The sequence below is a fragment of the Heteronotia binoei genome, chromosome 1, assembly GCF_032191835.1.
Source record: "Heteronotia binoei isolate CCM8104 ecotype False Entrance Well chromosome 1, APGP_CSIRO_Hbin_v1, whole genome shotgun sequence".
NCBI lineage: Eukaryota > Metazoa > Chordata > Lepidosauria > Squamata > Gekkonidae > Heteronotia > Heteronotia binoei.
The window spans coordinates 280,985,097-281,002,078 of NC_083223.1; the positions used below are offsets into that span (position 1 = coordinate 280,985,097).

General features: G+C 51.7%; 1 protein-coding gene across 1 annotated transcript; it reads left to right on the forward strand.

Annotated features, from left to right (window-relative positions):
* The first annotated feature begins 2,484 nt into the window (after positions 1 to 2,484).
* On the forward strand, positions 2,485 to 15,303 carry VPS72 (vacuolar protein sorting 72 homolog). The gene is made up of 6 exons (XM_060256325.1): positions 2,485 to 2,647; positions 5,736 to 5,888; positions 7,069 to 7,180; positions 8,069 to 8,251; positions 12,132 to 12,276; positions 14,877 to 15,303. The coding sequence occupies exons 1-6, from the start codon at positions 2,507 to 2,509 to the stop codon at positions 15,268 to 15,270; spliced, it is 1,128 nt and encodes a 375-aa protein (XP_060112308.1). The 5' UTR covers positions 2,485 to 2,506; the 3' UTR covers positions 15,271 to 15,303.
* The last annotated feature ends 1,679 nt before the right edge of the window (positions 15,304 to 16,982 follow it).

A 16,982-nucleotide genomic window follows, 5' to 3' on the forward strand; every position in this document is an offset into this window, starting at 1 on the left:
AGGGTCGCCAAGTCCAATTCAAGAAATATCTGGGGACTTTGGGGGTGGAGCCAGGAGACTTTGGGGGTGGAGTCAGGAGCCAGGGTGTGGCGAGCATCATTGAACTCCAAAGGGAGTGCCGGCTGTCACATTTCAAGGGACTGCACGCCTTTTGAAATGCCTTGCTTCCATAGGAAACAATGAAAGATAGGGGTACCTTCTTTGGGGGCTCATAGAATCGGACCCCTAGGTCCAATCTTTTTGAATCTTGGGGGGTATTTTGGGGAGAGGCGCTGGATGCTCTGCTGAAAATTTGGTGCCTCTACCTCAAAAAACAGCCCTCCCAGAGCCCCAGATACTCGCTGATCAATTCTCCATTATTTCTTATGAGAATAAGTCTCCAGAGGGAATAATAGAGTTCCCAAAAACATTTCCCTCCCCTCCCCCTGCTTTCTGATGACCCTGAAGTGGGGGGAGGGCCTCCAAACCGGGGGATTCCCTGCCCCCACCTGGGGATTGGCAACCCTACCCCACCATCTCATTGGCTGGCATGGAGAAGGCATTTCTCTCTTAACTTCTCCAAGTCAAGCCAGCTGGTGGCTTGGAGAATGCATTTAAAGTTGCTTTCTTTCCACCTCTTCCCATCTATTTGCCTTCCTTCCTTCCTGCCTGCCTGCCTGCCTTGTGGTTCTCAAATGTCTGACGTTCATTTCTTAGCGGCTCTCAAACATCTGATGTTTATTCTATGTGTCTCTTACGTTGAGCAAGTTTGGCCACCTCTGCTCTGAGGCGACAGAAAAAAATGAAGGGGCGTACAGTAGGGTGTTGGACTAGGATCAGGAGACCCAGGTTCGAATCCCCACGCCACCATGGAAGCTTGATGGGCGACCTCAGGCCAGTGACGCACTTGCAGCCTGGCCTACCTCCTAGGGTTGTTGTGAGGATTCCCATAAAGGAGAGAAGAATATAAGACATTGGGGGTGGAGCCAAGATCAAGGCTGTGACAAGCATAATTGAACTCCAAAGGGAGTTCTGGCCATCACATTTAAAGGAACGGCACACCTTTTCAATTCCTTCCTTCCATAGGAAACAATGAAGGATAGGGGCACCTTCTTTTAGGGCTCATAGAATTGAACCCCCTGGTCCAATCTTTTTGAAACTTGGGGGGTATTTTGGGGAGAGGCACTAGATGCTATACTGAAAATTTGGTGCCTCTACCCCAAAAAACAGCCTCCTCAGAGCCCCAGATACCCGCGGATCAATTCTCCATGATTTTCTATGGGAATAAATCTCCATAGGGAATAATAGAGTTCCCAGCAGACATTTCCCTCCCCTCCCCCCGCTTTCTGACGACCCTGAAGCGGGGGGGGGGAGGGCCTCCATACCAGGGGATCCCCTGCCCCCACCTGGGGATTGGCAACCCTACTTGAAGCACACTTCATCAGACAGTGGGATGGAATGGCAAGCAGTCCTAAATATAGAGAAAATGGGTAGTGAGTTAATATGCAGTTGTGGAAATGTTTTTTAGCAGATGAAAAGAGTCACAAATTGGGGTCTGGTGTTTGTTAGTTTATGTTAACCGGGCTGAAAAAACAACGAAGGGTAATTCGGTTGGAATAGCCGATTGATGTCCATGCACTAAACCCATTAAGTATCCTGGGTGTGAAGTGCAACAAATGAGTCTGTTGCAATTGCACCTCACAGCCAGGATACCAAACGACATAGACATCAATCTACTATTCCAACTGAATTGCCTTTTGTTGTTGTTTCAGCCCAGTCAATACAAACTAACAATCACTAGACCCCAAACGGTGATTCTGTTAATCTGCTAAAAAAAACATTTCCATGATTTTGCACGCTGATTCACCGCCCAATTTCTCTATATTCAGGACAGCTGGCCATTCCACCACCCTATTGTCTGAAGAAGCGTGCTTTTTAGCACAAGAAAGCTTCCATTCCGAATAACACTTGGTTGGTCTTAAAGGTGCAACTTGAGAATTGGAAGATAAGTGCCTACCTAAGATAAGTGGCACCCCTACGCCAGCTGTCTGCTTTTTATCACCCTCCACTCCAGTGGTTTTTTTTCATCAAACACAGATCCCTGATTGTGATTCTTTTAATCTGCTAAAAACATTCCCATGATTCCACACTGCTTTTATTATTATTATTAAGAATTTCTGCTTCCATTCCCACTTGTCTGATGAAGTCTGCTTAAGAGCATACGAAAGCTGACATTCTGAATAAATCTTAATTGGGCTTAATTGCACTTGTCTGCTGACTACTGGGATCCACCTACCATCGACCTTCACGGCGTTCGATTCCCTCCCTTGCTTTCCGCGGCGCACTCCGTCGATCGGCGCTCGACCGCCGATGCCTGACCCCCCCTTCCATGCCTTCTTCTCAATGGCTCGGTGCTCGATTGCTTCGCCATTCCTCCCGCGCAGCGCCGCTCGGGGCCCGCGGAAAGCCCAGGCTGCGCAGTGGCGCGCCGAGAGACTCGATCGGCCTCTTCGCCGAAAGGACCAAGATGGCGTCGGCGCCGTCCGTCTCGACGGGCCTGGCCAGAGGCCGAGCGCCGCGGCGCACGGCGGGGAACCGGCTCTCGGGGCTGCTGGAAGCGGAGGAGGAGGACGAGTTCTACCAGACGACCTACGGGGGCTTCACGGAGGTGAAGGCGCGGTCGGTCTTGGGGGCGGGTCTTCGCCGGCGTTACCACGGAGCGCTGGCTTCTGGTTGGCTGAAAGGGGGATTGATGGACGGGCCAGACAACCAATGGGTTAGCTTAGTTGCCAGAGGTGAGAATTGCAGCGAAGCCCCGGCGTCCTGCCTCCAACGAGGGACAGCAAAGGTTCCCTCTCGCTCAAAGCACAAATAACGGGATTGCGTTGTCGTCTGCTTCTGTGCATGGAGGTTCACGATGACATTGGAGCAAAGCTTGAGCCCAGTGGCTAGCTAGACCACCCTGAGCAAAGTGTGTACCTGGTAGGGTTGCCAATCCCCAGGTGGGGGCAGGGGATCCCCCGGTTTGGAGGCCCTCCCCCGCCTTCAGGGTCATCAGACGGGGGGGGGGGAGTGTGTGTTTAATGTCTGCTGGGCGCTCCATTATTCCCTATGGAGACCTGTTCCCATAGGCTAGACTCGATAATTGGTCTGTGGGTATCCGGGGCTCTAGAGGGGCTGTTTTTTTGAGGTAGATGCACCAAATTTTCAGCATAGCATCCGTTGCCTCTCCTCAAAACACCCTCCAAGTTTCAAAAAGATTGGACTGGGAGGTCTAATTCTATGAACTCCAAAAGGTGCCCCTATCCTCTGTTATTTCCAAGGGAGGGAAGGCACTTAAAAGGTGTGCGGTCCCTTTAAATGTGATGGCCAGAATTCCCTTTGGAGTTCAGTTGTGCTTGTCACACCCCTGCTGCTGGCTCCACCCCCAAAGTCCACAGGTATTTCTTGAATTGTATGGCCAATGGCTGGGGCTGATGGGAGTTGTAGGCAAAAAACATCTGGAGAGCTACCGTTCACCACCCCTGGCATAGAACAAACATCCGATGTTTGAAAGCAGAAATGCTTCAGAGCCACAAGACAGGAAGGGTGGGAAGGAGGCAAATAGATGGGGGAAGTGGAGGTAGAAAGAAAGTAACTTTAATTTTAAATTCATTCCCCAAGCCACCAGCTGGCTCGGCTTGGAGAAGTGATTTAAAGAGATGAATGCCTTCTCCAAGCTGGCCAACAGGGCGGTGGGGGTTTGAGAGCCACACAATATGTGTGAAAGAGCCACGTGTAGCTCCTGAGCCGCAGTTCGGCCACCCCTGCCCAATGGGGTTAAGAACATAAGAGAAGCCATGTTGGATCAGGCCAATGGCCCATCCAGTCCAACACTCTGTGTCACATAAGAACATAAGAGAAGCCCTGTTGGATCAGGCCAATGGCCCATCCAGTCCAACACTGTGTCACATAAGAACATAAGAGAAGCCCTGTTGGATCAGGCCAATGGCCCATCCAGTCCAACACTCTGTGTCACATAAGAGAAGCCATGTTGGATCAGGCCAATGGCCCATCCAGTCCAACACTCTGTGTCACGCAGTGGCCAATATATATATATATACACACACACACGCACACACACACACACACACAAACACAGTGGCTAATAGCCACTGATGGACCTCTACTCCATATTTTTATCTAACCCCCTCTTGAAGCTGGCTATGCTTATAGCCGCCGCCACCTCCTGTGGCACTGAATTCCACATGTTAATCACCCTTTGGGTGAAGAAGGACTTCCTTTTATCCATGTTGGAGCAGGCCAGTGGCCCATCTAGTCCAACACTCTGTGTCACATAAGAGAAGCCATGTTGGATCAGGCCAATGGCCCATCCAATCCAACACTCTGTGTCACATAAGAACAGAAGAGAAGCCCTGTTGGATCAGGCCAATGGCCCATCCAGTCCAACACTCTGTGTCACATAAAAACATAAGAGAAGCCATGTTGGAACAGGCCAGTGGCCCCTCCAGTCCAACACTCTGTGTCACATAAGAACATCAGAGAAGCCATGTTGGATCAGGCCAGTGGCCCATCCAGTCCAACACTTTGTGTCACATAAGAACATAAGAGAAGCCATGTTGGATCAGGCCAATGGCCCATCCAGTCCAACATTCTGTGTCACACCGTGGCCAAAATATATATATATATACACACACACACACACACAAACACAGTGGCTAATAGCCACTGATGGACCTCTACTCCATATTTTTATCTAACCCCCTCTTGAAGCTGGCTATGCTTGTAGCCGCCACCACCTCCTGTGGCAGTGAATTCCACATGTTAATCACCCTTTGGGTGAAGAAGGACTTCCTTTTATCCATGTTGGAGCAGGCCAGTGGCCCATCCAGTCCAACACTCTGTGTCAGAGTGTTGGACTGGATGGGCCATTGGCCTGATCCAACATGGCTTCTCTTATGTTCTTATGTGACACAGAGTGTTGGACTGGATGGGCCATTGGCCTGATCCAACAGGGCTTCTCTTATGTTCTTATGTGACACAGAGTGTTGGACTGGATGGGCCATTGGCCTGATTCAACATGGCTTCTCTTATGTTCTTATGTGTGACACAGAGTGTTGGACTGGATGGGCCATTGGCCTGATCCAACATGGCTTCTCTTATGTTCTTATGTGTGACACAGAGTGTTGGACTGGATGGGCCATTGGCCTGATCCAACATGGCTTCTCTTATGTTCTTATGTGTGACACAGAGTGTTGGACTGGATGGGCCATTGGCCTGATCCAACATGGCTTCTCTTATGTTCTTATGTGTGACACAGAGTGTTGGGACTGGATGGGCCATTGGCCTGATCCATCATAGCTTCTCTTATGTTCTTATGTGACACAGAGTGTTGGATTGGATGGGCCATTGGCCTGATCCAACAGGGCTTCTCTTATGTTCTTATGTGACACAGAATGTTGGACTGGAGGGGCCAATAGCCTGATCCAGCAGGGCTTCTCTTATGTTCTTATGTGACACAGAGTGTTGGACTGGAGGGGCCATTGGCCTGATCCAACAGGGCTTCTCTTATGTTCTTAAGTTTGGCCGCCCTTGCACTGGATCGCCACTTCAAGTCTCAAGTGCACAATTTCCGAGACCCGCAAAGAGCTGCTGCCAGGCCAAGCAGATGGTACCGGCCTTGATTGACTTAAGGGTCTGGTCTGGTATAAACCGGCTTAACTAACAACCTGGTGCCTCGCTGGTCTCTTCGACAGGAGTCGGGGGACGACGAGTATAAAGGCGACCAGTCGGACAGCGATGACGAAGTCGATTCCGATTTCGACATTGACGAAGGAGAGGAGCCCAGCAGTGACCAGGATGACGAGGGATCCAAGAGGAAGCGCAGGGTGGTCACCAAAGCCTACAAGGTACGTAAGAGGGTGTCACGTCTCGGGGGGGGGGGTGTCTTACCAATTGCTGCCACCACTCTGGGTTAAGGGTCTCCCTTGAGAAGGCCCAGAGTTCTCTCCCAAGCCCTTCCAGGCCTCTTGTAGCTTAGGCCAGGGGTGGCCAACGGTAGCTCTCCAGATTTTTTTTTGCCTACAACTCCCATCAGGCCCAGCCATTAGCCATGGTGGCTGGGGCTGATGGGAGCTGTAGGCAAAAAAAAAACATCTGGAGAGCTACCGTTGGCCACCCCTGGCTTAGGCCAAAAAATCGGCGTGAGGACCAGGCAGAGGGAACAACAACAAGAGAAGTTCGGTGCAGTAAAACAAGGTGCAAAAACAGTAAAAGGGTGAAGGGGAAATAACCAAATGCCCTAACGCATCTGAACTTACTGTCCCTGACTGTCTCATTCAGACCTAGCCTACTCACCTTACCTCACAGGGTGAGGATCTCTCCCTGGCAGCAGCTCTTCCTCAGCTCTGCCTCCTCGGAAAAGAACCCCCACTTCCTGGGCTTGGCGTTTATATTCTGTTCCCAGGCCCCACTCCTCTCAGGGCCTGTTTCCCTCCAAACCCCTTGCTACCCAATCACAGGGATAGAGGGGATCCTGGGAGATGTTGGTTTTTCCCAGTAACTCCTAAGCAGGCTTCCCTGGGGCCTGCAGGCCTCGCTAGGCCCAGGATCATGACAGAGAGTCAAGCAGAACTCTGTATACGCACTGGCACGGTCCACTTCAGACCCAATACTGATGGGCTTTGGACTAGTTTATCTTCTGGAAGCTGTTGTGGAGCACTGGTAGTTCACATTCCCAGACTGAAGGCAAAACTGCCTTTTTGGTTCTGTTTGGGTGGCAGCTTTTTACCCAGTTTAGTATAGTAGTTATGTGCACGGACTATCTGGGGGAACCGGGTTTGATTCCCCACTCCTTCACATACACCAGCTGAGGTGACCTTGGGTCAGCCAGAAGTTCTGTCAGGGCTGTTCCGCTCAAGAGCAGTTTCTATCAGAGCTCTCTCAGCCCAGCTACCTCACACAAAGTTGTCTGTCGTGGGGAGAGGACGGGAAAGCAGATTGGAAGCCGCTCTAAGACTCCTTTGGCTAGCGTAGGGCGGGGTATAAATCCAATCTCTTCTCTTCTTCACGTTAAAACCACTGCTGTAGGAACCCATTAAGAGCTTGAGGGCCAAGAAACCGGATGCCCCTGCCAGCAGCTCCCAGAAGGCAAGGGAGGAAAGATCCACACCAGCCGAACTCCAGGATGAAGCGGTAGACAGTGAGTATCCAGATGTCCTCCTTTCGTTTTTGTTTTGTTTTGGCACTCTGTGTCACATAAGAACAGAAGAGAAGCCCTGTTGGATCAGGCAAATGGCCCTTCCAGCCCAACACTCTGTGTCACAGAAGAACATAAGAGAAGCCATGTTGGATCAGGCCAATGGCCCCTCCAGTCCAACACTCTGTGTCACACAGTGGCCAATATATATACACACACACACACACAAAAAGACACAGTGTCTAATAGCCACTGATGGACCTCTGCTCCATATTTTTATCTAACCCCCTCTTGAAGCTGGCTATGCTTGCAGCCGCCACCACCTCCTGTGGCAGTAAATTCCACATGTTAATCACCCTTTGGGTAAAGAAGGACTTCCTTTTATCCATTTTAACCCGACTTCTCAGCAATTTCATGGAATGCCCACGAGTTGTTGTATTGTGAGAAAGGGAGAAAAGGACTTCTTTCTCTACTTTCTCCATTCCGTGCATAATCTTGTAAACCTCTATCATGTCACCCCACAGTCGACGTTTCTCCAAGCTAAAGAGCCCCAAGCGTTTTAACCTTTCTTCATAGGGAAAGTGTTCCAAACCTGTAATCATTCTAGTTGCCCTTTTCTGCACTTTTTCCAATGCTATAATATCCTTTTTGAGGTGCGGTGACCCGAATTGTACACAGTACTCCAAATGAGACCGCACCATCGATTTATACAGGGGCATTATGATACTGGCTGATTTGTTTTCAATTCCCTTCCCAATAATTCCCAGCATGGCGTTGGCCTTTTTTTATTGCAATTGCACACTGTCTTGACATTTTCACTGAGTTATTTAACATGAGATTGCAGCTATCCACTTACTGCTCTAAACTCTCTCCCTCGCACCCACTCTCCAGGCCGCAAACACATGCGCCAGTCGACCACGGAGCACACGCGTCAAACCTTCCTCCGCGTCCAGGAGCGCCAGGTCCAGTCCAAGCGCAAGAAGGGGGGCGGCCCGAGCTACGACCGGCCGCTCACCCAGGAGGAGCTGCTGGAAGAGGCCAAGATAACGGAGGAGATCAACTTGCGCTCTCTGGGTGAGCCTGGACCGCAGCCTAGAGAAGGAGCGATGAGGCGAGAATTTGGCAGGCCAAATGTTTTTTTTTTTAAAGTTGTAAAAACCTGAGAAGAGTACTGCTGGATTGGACCATTTGTCCACTCAATCCAGCCTCCTGTCTCACACAGTGGCCAGCCAGTTCCTCTGCAGGGCCAACAACAGAGCAGAGAGGCCGAGGCCTTCCCTTGAGAAGAGCATCAGAAGAGCCCTGCTGGGTCAGACCAGGGAGGGTCCATCTAGTCCAGCCTCCTTTCTCACACAGGGGCCAGCCAGTTCCTCTGGAGGGCCAACAACAGGGCAGAGGCGAAGGCCTTCCCCTGAGAAGAACATGAGAAGAGCCCTATTGGATTAGACCAGGGAGGGTCCATCTAGTCCATCCTCTTGTCTCACATAGAAGCCAACCAGCTCCTCTGGAGGGCCAACAACAGGGCAGAGAGGCTGAGGCCTTCCCCTGATAAGAACATCAGAAGAGCCCTGCTGGGTCAGACCAGGGAGGGTCCATCTAGTCCAGCCTCCTGTCTCACACAGAGACGAGCTAGTTCTTCTGGAGGGCCAACAGCAGGGCAGAGAGACTGAGGCCTTCCTCCAGTGTTGCCTCCTGGCTCTGAGATTCAGAGGATTAGTGCCACTGATAAGACCTCTCCTCCATGAACCTGTCTAATCCCCTTTTAAAGCCATCTCTACTCATGGCTATCGCTACATTCTTTGGCAGCAAATTCCACATTTTAACTACTCATAAAGAAGTATTTCCTTCTGTCCATCCTGTATCTACTGCTTTTCAGCTTTATTGGGTGCCCTCAAGTTCTGGCATTTTAGGAGAAGGATAAAAGGTTTAAATGAAAGTGAGTAGTAGTCTGGAAAGTTGAAAAGACAGGCGGATTAATTACTAGGAACATCTAGCATCAATTTGGAGAGCCAGTTTGGTGTAGTGGGTAAGGGTGCGGACTCTTTATCTGTGAGAACCGGGTTTGATTCCCCACTCCTCCACTTGTACCTGCTGGAATGGCCTCGGGTCAGCCATAGCTCTTGCAGGAGTTGTCCTTTAAAAGGCAGCTTCTGTCAGAGCTCTCTCAGCCCCACCCGCCTCGCAGGATGTCTGTTGTGGGGGAAGAAGATAAAGGAGATTGTGATCCGCTTTGAGACTCTGAGATTTGGAGTGGAGGGTGGGATATAAATCCTCCTCCTCCTAACCTCTTCTTTTTTGAGCGTTAACATTTACAATCAAAAGCTTTCTTTAGGCACAAGGGAACTCGTGCAGTGTACGTCTTATAAATTAAGAGGTCAAAAATGGGCTCTTCTGGATGTGGATTGAGGCCACCTCTCCCATGATTTCTCCAGAGTTCCCCTGCTCTGCTTTCAAAGCAAAGGTGCTGGTTTCAGTGTGGTGCCAGTTGCATAAAGCAAAGATTAATACATGCGCGTCCAGGTTTGTGCAGCCCATGAACAGGCTGTATGGGTGTGCTTGGTCCGCATTTAAACTGCATGTCACTCATAAGAGAAGCCATGTTGGATCAGGCCAATGGCCCATCCAGTCCAACACTCTGTGTCACACAGTGACCAAAAAACCCCCAGGGGCCATCAGGAGGTCCACCAGTGGGGCCAGGACACTAGAAGCCCTCCCATTGTGCCCCCCAAGCACCAAGAATACAGAGCATCACTGCCCCAGACACAAGAACATAAGAGAAGCCCTGTTGGATCAGGCCAACGGCCCCTCCAGTCCAACACTCTGTGTCACATAAGAGAAGCCATGTTGGATCAGGCCAACGGCCCCTCCAGTCCAACACTCTGTGTCACATAAGAGAAGCCATGTTGGATCAGGCCAATGGCCCATCCAGTCCAACACTCTGTGTCACACAGTAGCCAAAAAAACCAGGCGCCATCAGGAGATCCATTAGTGTGGCCAGGACACTAGAAGGCCTCCCACTGTGTCCCCCCCCCCCCCACCAAGCACCAAGAATACAGAGCATCACTGCTGTAGACAGAGAGTTCCAACAATATGGTGTGGCTAGTAGCCACTGATGGACCTCTGCTCCATATACTTATCCATTCCCCTCTTGAAGCTGTCTATGCTGGGGCAGTGAATTCCACGTGTTAATCACCCTTTGGGGGAAGGACTTCCTTCGATCCGTTCTAGCCCGACTGCTCAGCAGTTTCATTGACGCAGAGTTCGCATGCCCACTCCCTGACCATGCAACCGTTGCATGTCAACACTGCAGTTGTAGCCAAGTAGTCCTTCCCTGCACCTGTGGGCTGAATGTGACTCTTAGCCATCCAGGGCTTGGGATGCCAGCCTCCAGGTGGCATCTGAGGATCCCCCAGCTCATTTCCATCTTACAGAGATTAGTTCCCCTGGAGATATACCAGAATACCCCAAATAGATGTTGGAAATGTCAGAAAACAATTGGGAGAGTCAGTGGTTAAGTGTGCGGACTCTTATCTGGGAGAACCGGGTTTGATTCCGCACTCCTCCACTTGCACCTGCTAGCATGGCCTTGGGTCAGCCATAGCTCTGGCAGAAGTTGTCCTTGAAAGGGCAGCTGCTGTGAGAGCCCTCTCAGCCCCACCCACCTCACAGGGTGTCTGTTGTGGGGGAGGAAGGGAAAGGAGATTGTGAGCCGCTCCGAGACTCTTCGGAGTGGAGGGCAGGATATAAATCCAATATCTTCATCTACCTCACAGGGTGTCTGTTGTGGGGGAGGAAGGGAAAGAAGATTGTGAGCCGCTCTGAGACTCTTCGGAGTGGAGGGTGGGATATAAATCCAATATCTTCATCTACCTCACAGGGTGTCTGTTGTGAGGGAGGAAGGTAAAGGAGATTGTGAGCCGCTCTGAGACTCTTTGGAATGGAGGGCGGGATATAAATCCAATATCTCCATCTACCTCACAGGGTGTCTGTTGTGGGGGAGGAAGGGAAAGGAGATGGTGAGCCGCTCTGAGACTCTTCGGAGTGGAGGGCGGTATATATATCCAATATCTTCTTTATTTTATCATATGTGGTGGCAATCCGATAAGTTAAGAAGCTATTGGACTCAAGTACGCATTTGGTTACAAAAAATACTTAAAATAAATATAAATCGTTTACCTGAATTTTATCTCTTGAGTATATGCCAAACCCCTGCTTCTAAGGTATGCCAGATTCTTGGTTCATGCAACTACGGCTGCGAGAATTGTATATGCAATGTATTGGAAGACACCACAAATACCTAAGAAAGAAGAATTCGTGCCGAAACCGTTGGAAATAGCTGAAATGGACTTTCTCTCAACAAAACTGGGTGAAGCAAAGTTAAACCAGTGTAAAGAAGCGTGGCAGCCCGTATACGATTGGTTGAATATGTAGGAATAGTCGTTACAAGGGAGAGGGGTGATGACGGGGAGAAGGACTGATGAAATTGATAGATGAATTTAGTATTAGAATCAGATCAAACTTCCCTTCCTCCAAATCGTTTGCTTGCTCGTTCATTGTTGCTTTTCATTTATTGTTTTTGTTGTTGCTTTGTTATGGCGTTTGTGCACTTGCTATTGTGTTGATGTTGTCATTGTTTTTTTTTTCTTTTTATGGTGTATACTATTTATAAAATAAAGATATTATCACCCCCCCCCCAAAAAAAAGAGAGAGAAAAGGGGTGCTTGGGAGGGTGGACTCTTGTACCCCATTGAGGTCCCTGTCTTCTCCAGGCTCCGCCCCAAATCTCCAGGAGTTTCCTGACCTGGAGTTGGCAACCGGACCCCCACTGGTGGCCGGGGGGGAGCCTGGCAGGTCTTTCGCCCACCTGCTGTCTGACTGGGCCAGGGTCCCCTCCACGGAGAAAGGAATCCTGGGAGCTCACCCGCCTCCTTCCCTTCTCTCTCTCGTCGCGCAGAGACCTACGAGCGCCTGGAGGCAGACAAGAAGCGGCAAGTGCAGAAGAAGCGCAAGTGCTTGGGGCCGACCATCCGCTACTATTCGGGGGCCATGCCCCTCGTCTCTGACCTGGGCTGCAAGGAAGAGAACGTGGATGTCGAGGGGTAGGTTTCGCCAGGCCTCGTGGGGCGGGGGGGGGGAGGTTGATGAAGCTCGAAGAGAAAGTATTTTGTGCCCATGACCCTCCTGCCTGCTGCGACCATTCGGTTTTTTTTCATGAATGAACACATGACTTAGACTGACCTTGGTCCATCAAGGTCAGTCTTGTCTACCCAGACCAGCAGCTCTCCATGGCTCTTTCCCATCACCTCCTGCCTGCTCCTTTTAACTGGAGATGCAAGGGATTGAACCTGGGACCTTCTGCATGCAAAGCAGAGGCTCTGCCACTCAGCTATGGCCCCTCTCCGTGGTTCTCCAGGGCCTCAGGCTGAGGTTTTTCCCATCACCTTCTGCCTGGTCCTTTTAACTGGAGATGCCGGGGATTGAACCTGGGACCTTCTGCATGCCAAGCAGAGGCTCTGCCACTGAGCTATGGCCCCTCTCCGTGGCTCTCCAGAGTCTCAGGCTGAGGTCTTTCTCATCACCTCCTGCCTGGTCCTTTGAACTGGAGATGCCGGGGATTGAACCTGGGACCTTCTGCATGCCAAGCAGGTGTTCTGCCACTGAGCTATGGCCCCTCTCCGTGGCTCTCCAGAGTCTCAGGCTGAGGTCTTTCTCATCACCTTCCGCCTGGTCCTTTGAACTGGAGATGCCGGGGATTGAACCTGGGACTTTCTGTATGCCAAACAGACGCTATGGCTATGGCCATGAGCTATGGCCCCTCTCCATGGCTCTCCAGGGTCTCAGGCTGAGGTCTTTCCCATCACCGTTGCCTGGCCCTCTTAACTGGAGATGCCAGGGATTGAACCTGGGACCTTCTGCATGCCAAGCATAGGTTCTGCCACTGAGCTATGGCCCCTCTCCAGGGTCTCAGGCTGAGGTCTTTCCCATCACCTCCTGCCTGGTCCTTTTAACTGGAGATGCTGGGGATTGAACCTGGGACCTTCTGCATGCCAAGCAGAGGCTCTGCCACTGAGCTATGACCCCTCTCCATGGCTCTCCAGAGTCTCAGGCTGAGGTCTTTCACATCACCTTCTGCCTGGTCCTTTTAACTGGAGATGCCGGGGATCGAACCTGGAAGCTTCTGCATGCCAAGCAGAGGTTCTGCCACCAGGCCACAGCCCCATCCACCCAGTCTAAAAGTACGAAGATGGAAGTCATTTCCTGGTTAATTAACATTTCCCTTCTGTAGCACCTGAAAGTCGTTCTTTACTTGTCGTAGCCAAGCACACAAATTCCTTCCCCAGGGGATCAGCAGGGGGAGGAGCCTCAGCCAATAGAAGGAGAAGAGGCTTGGTTCAGTAGCTCTGCTGTGCGATTGAGAGAGCCTGGCAAAGCAAGCTGTCCTCCCCCCCCTTCCTTCCCAAAGGAGGGGCCTCAGCCAATGGAGAAAACAGAGGCTTTACTCTGTAGCTCCTGTGCAGTTGAGCAAGTCTTGCAAAGCAAGCTGTGATGCAGAAGGAAGCAAGAGAGAGGGAGAAGGAAGCAGACGACAGCCAGTTGCTTGGGGGCCTGATTCGACCCCCCAGCCTCATGTTTGACACCCCTCTCTATGACTACGGGGTCACCATGAGTCGGTTTAGACTTGACGGCAAACAATAAGACCCCCCCCCCCAGGAGATGTGAAATAATAATGAAACGCTTTGGAGCACGTGCAGAATGCCTTTTGGACATATGGACATATGAAGCTGCCTTATATGAATCAGACCCCTCTTGGTCCATCCAAGTCAGTCTTGTCCACTCAAACTGGCAGCGGCTCTCCAGAGTCTCAAGCTGAGGTTTTTCACGCCCACTTGCCTGGACCCTTTTGAGTTGGAGATGCCGGAGATTGAACCTGGGACCTCCTGATTACCAAGCAGATGCTCTACCACTGAGCCACCGTCCCTCCCCTAACTGGCAGTGGCTCTCCAGGGTCTCAAGCGGAGGTTTTCCACACCTACTTGCCTGGACCCTTTTTTAGCTGGAGATGCCGGGGATTGAACCTGGGACCTCCTGCTTACCAAGCAGATGCTCTATCGCTGAGCCACCGTCTCTCCCTAAAGTCAGTCTTGTCTACTTAGACTGGCAACGGCTCTCCAGGGTCTCAAGCTGAGGTTTTTCACACCTATTTACCTGGACCCTTTTTAGTTGGAGATGCCGGGGATTGAACCTGGGACCTTCTGCTTACCAAGCAGATGCTCTATCACTGAGCCACCATCTCTCCCTAAAGTCAGTCTTGTCTACTCAGACTGGCAGTGGCTCTCCAGGGTCTCAAGTTGAGGCTGTTCATGCCTACTTGCCTGGACCCTTATTAGTTGGAGATGCCGGGGACTGAACCTGGGACCTTCTGCTTACCAAGCAGATGATCTACCACTGAGCCACCATCCCTCCCCTTTTCTGTAACTGTTGAATATCGTACATGATGCATACACAGGGGGCGGGGTGGGTGGGAGGAGGAGGAGAGTTCTTTTTGTTATAGCCCTCCTGTTTCGGAAAACTTCCAAGAGAAAAAAAAGTTTTAAAAGAAAAAGATTATTAGAAGGGGGGGGGGGAATATTTGAAGAAGGGTTTTCGGAAGAGACTTAAAAGTTTCCCAGCCCTCCCTAACACTCACCCCGCTTCTCAGTTTGGACCAGGAAGCGCAGCTGCCCTCAGAGGCTCCGCCCACGGCTTCCGCTCCGGCCGCCAAATGCTCCCGCACCTTCATCACCTTCAGCGACGACGAGACCCTCGAGCGCCTGTTCCCCAGATCCCGCGCCCCCAAGCTGCCCGTCAAGGAGATCTGCCCCGTCACCCACAAGGTCGCCATCTACCGCGACCCCATCACCGACATCCCCTACTCCAACATCCGGGCCTTCAAGATCATCCGCGAAGCGTACAAGAAGTACATCACCGCCCACGGCTTGCCGAACGCCGCCGCGGCCTCGGCCGCCCTCGGGGTGGGGCCTCCGGTGACTGATGCCGGCGTCCGGCCCACCAGGCAGAAGATCATCATCAAGCAGAGCGTCCCAGCCACGTAGGATGCCCCGGAGCGGGTTCCCCCTTTGGCCCTCCTGCTGCCAACGCCCCCTTCTGGATCTGCAAAACGAAAGGGAATGGACGCTGTGAGCTCTGTGGTTGTCACTGTCTTCCTTCCACCCCCCCACCCCCCAGTCACTGTTTCTTTCCCTTCGCAGAGCCTGTGCTCTGATCGAGCCCTGCGGTGCTGGGAGAACGACCGTGCCTGGGACTTTCTTTGTAGCAGGAACTCCTTTGCGTATTAGGTCACACACCCCTGGTGTAGCCAATCCTCCCAGAGCTTACAGGGCTCTTAGCACAGGGCCTCCTGGAAGCTCCAGAAGGATTGGCTACATCGGGGGTGGGGGGAGATGGCCTAATATGCAAAGGAGTTCCTGCTATCAAAAAGAAGCCCTGCCTAGACGCAGAGGTCCATCAGCGGCTGTTAGCCACAAGGTATAGGTTGAACATTCTGTCCGGGGCAAGCGATGCTCTGTCTTCTTGGTGCTCGGAAGGGGTTTTTTTGGTAGCAGGAACTCCTTTGCATGTTAGGCCACGCCCCCCTGATGTAGCCAATCCTCCTGGAGCTTGCAGGGCTTTTAGTGCAGGGCCTATTCTAAGCTCCAGGGGGATTGGCTACATCAGGGGGCGTGGCCTAAGATGCAAAGGAGTCCCTGCTACAAACCCCGCCCCCCGGATGTCCAAATTAGCCATTACCAAGCCCAGATGTGTTTCGTTTTCATTCTGCCAAGGAGTTCCAATCTGAGAACTATTAATTCCTCCCCCCCCCAATTGTATTCGGGCAAGGTAAGGCGATAGGACCTGAGTCTTCCAACCCACGCTGTTTCCCGCAGGGCTTTTTTTTGTAGTACGAGCGCCTTTTGCATATTAGGCCACGCCCCCCTGATGTAGCCAATCCTCCCGGAGCTTGCAGGACTTTTAGCGCAGGGCCTACTGGAAGCTCCAGGAGGATTGGCTACATCGGGGGGGGGGCGTGGCCTGATATGCAAAGGAGATGCTGCTGCTAAACGCAGAGGTCCATCAGCGGCTGTTAGCCACATGATATAGGTTGAGCATTCTGCCTGGGGCAAGCGATGCTCTGTCTTCTTGGTGATTGGAAGGGGGGGTTTTTTGTAGCAAGAGCTCCTTTGCCTATTAAGCCACACACCGCCCCGATGCAGCCAGTCCTCCAAGAGCTTCCAGGGCTCTTCGTACAGGGCCTACTGTAAGCTCTGGGAGGACTGGCTACATCAGGGCGGCGTGGCCTAAGATGCAAGGGAGTTCCTGCTACAAAGAAAGCCGCGACCCCGCCAAATGCCCCCTTTGAGACACGTGGGGTGACTTGCCCAGAGCGGCACAATTTCTCACATTGGCCGTCCGTCCCGGACCGTCGGGCCGCGATCCGGGGCTCTCCCCGTCTGGAACAAAGAGGTTCTGCTTTATCCCGTGGAGCAAGCGCATTCAAGTTTTCTCCCAGAAGGGCTGAGGAGAGTCGATTTATATCTCGCCCTGAAAGCAGGCTCGGGACGGCTCGCGGTTCACAGTAAATCGCAATAAAACAACTGAGAAACATTGCGTTAAAACAGTTAAAACGATTTAAACTATCTGGTGCTAATTTCCATCCAGTTACGTATGGCAGGGGTGGCCAACGGTAGCTCTCCGGATGTTTTTTGCCTACAACTCCCGTCAGCCCCAGCCAGCATGCTGATGGGAGTTGTAGGCAAAAAAACATCCG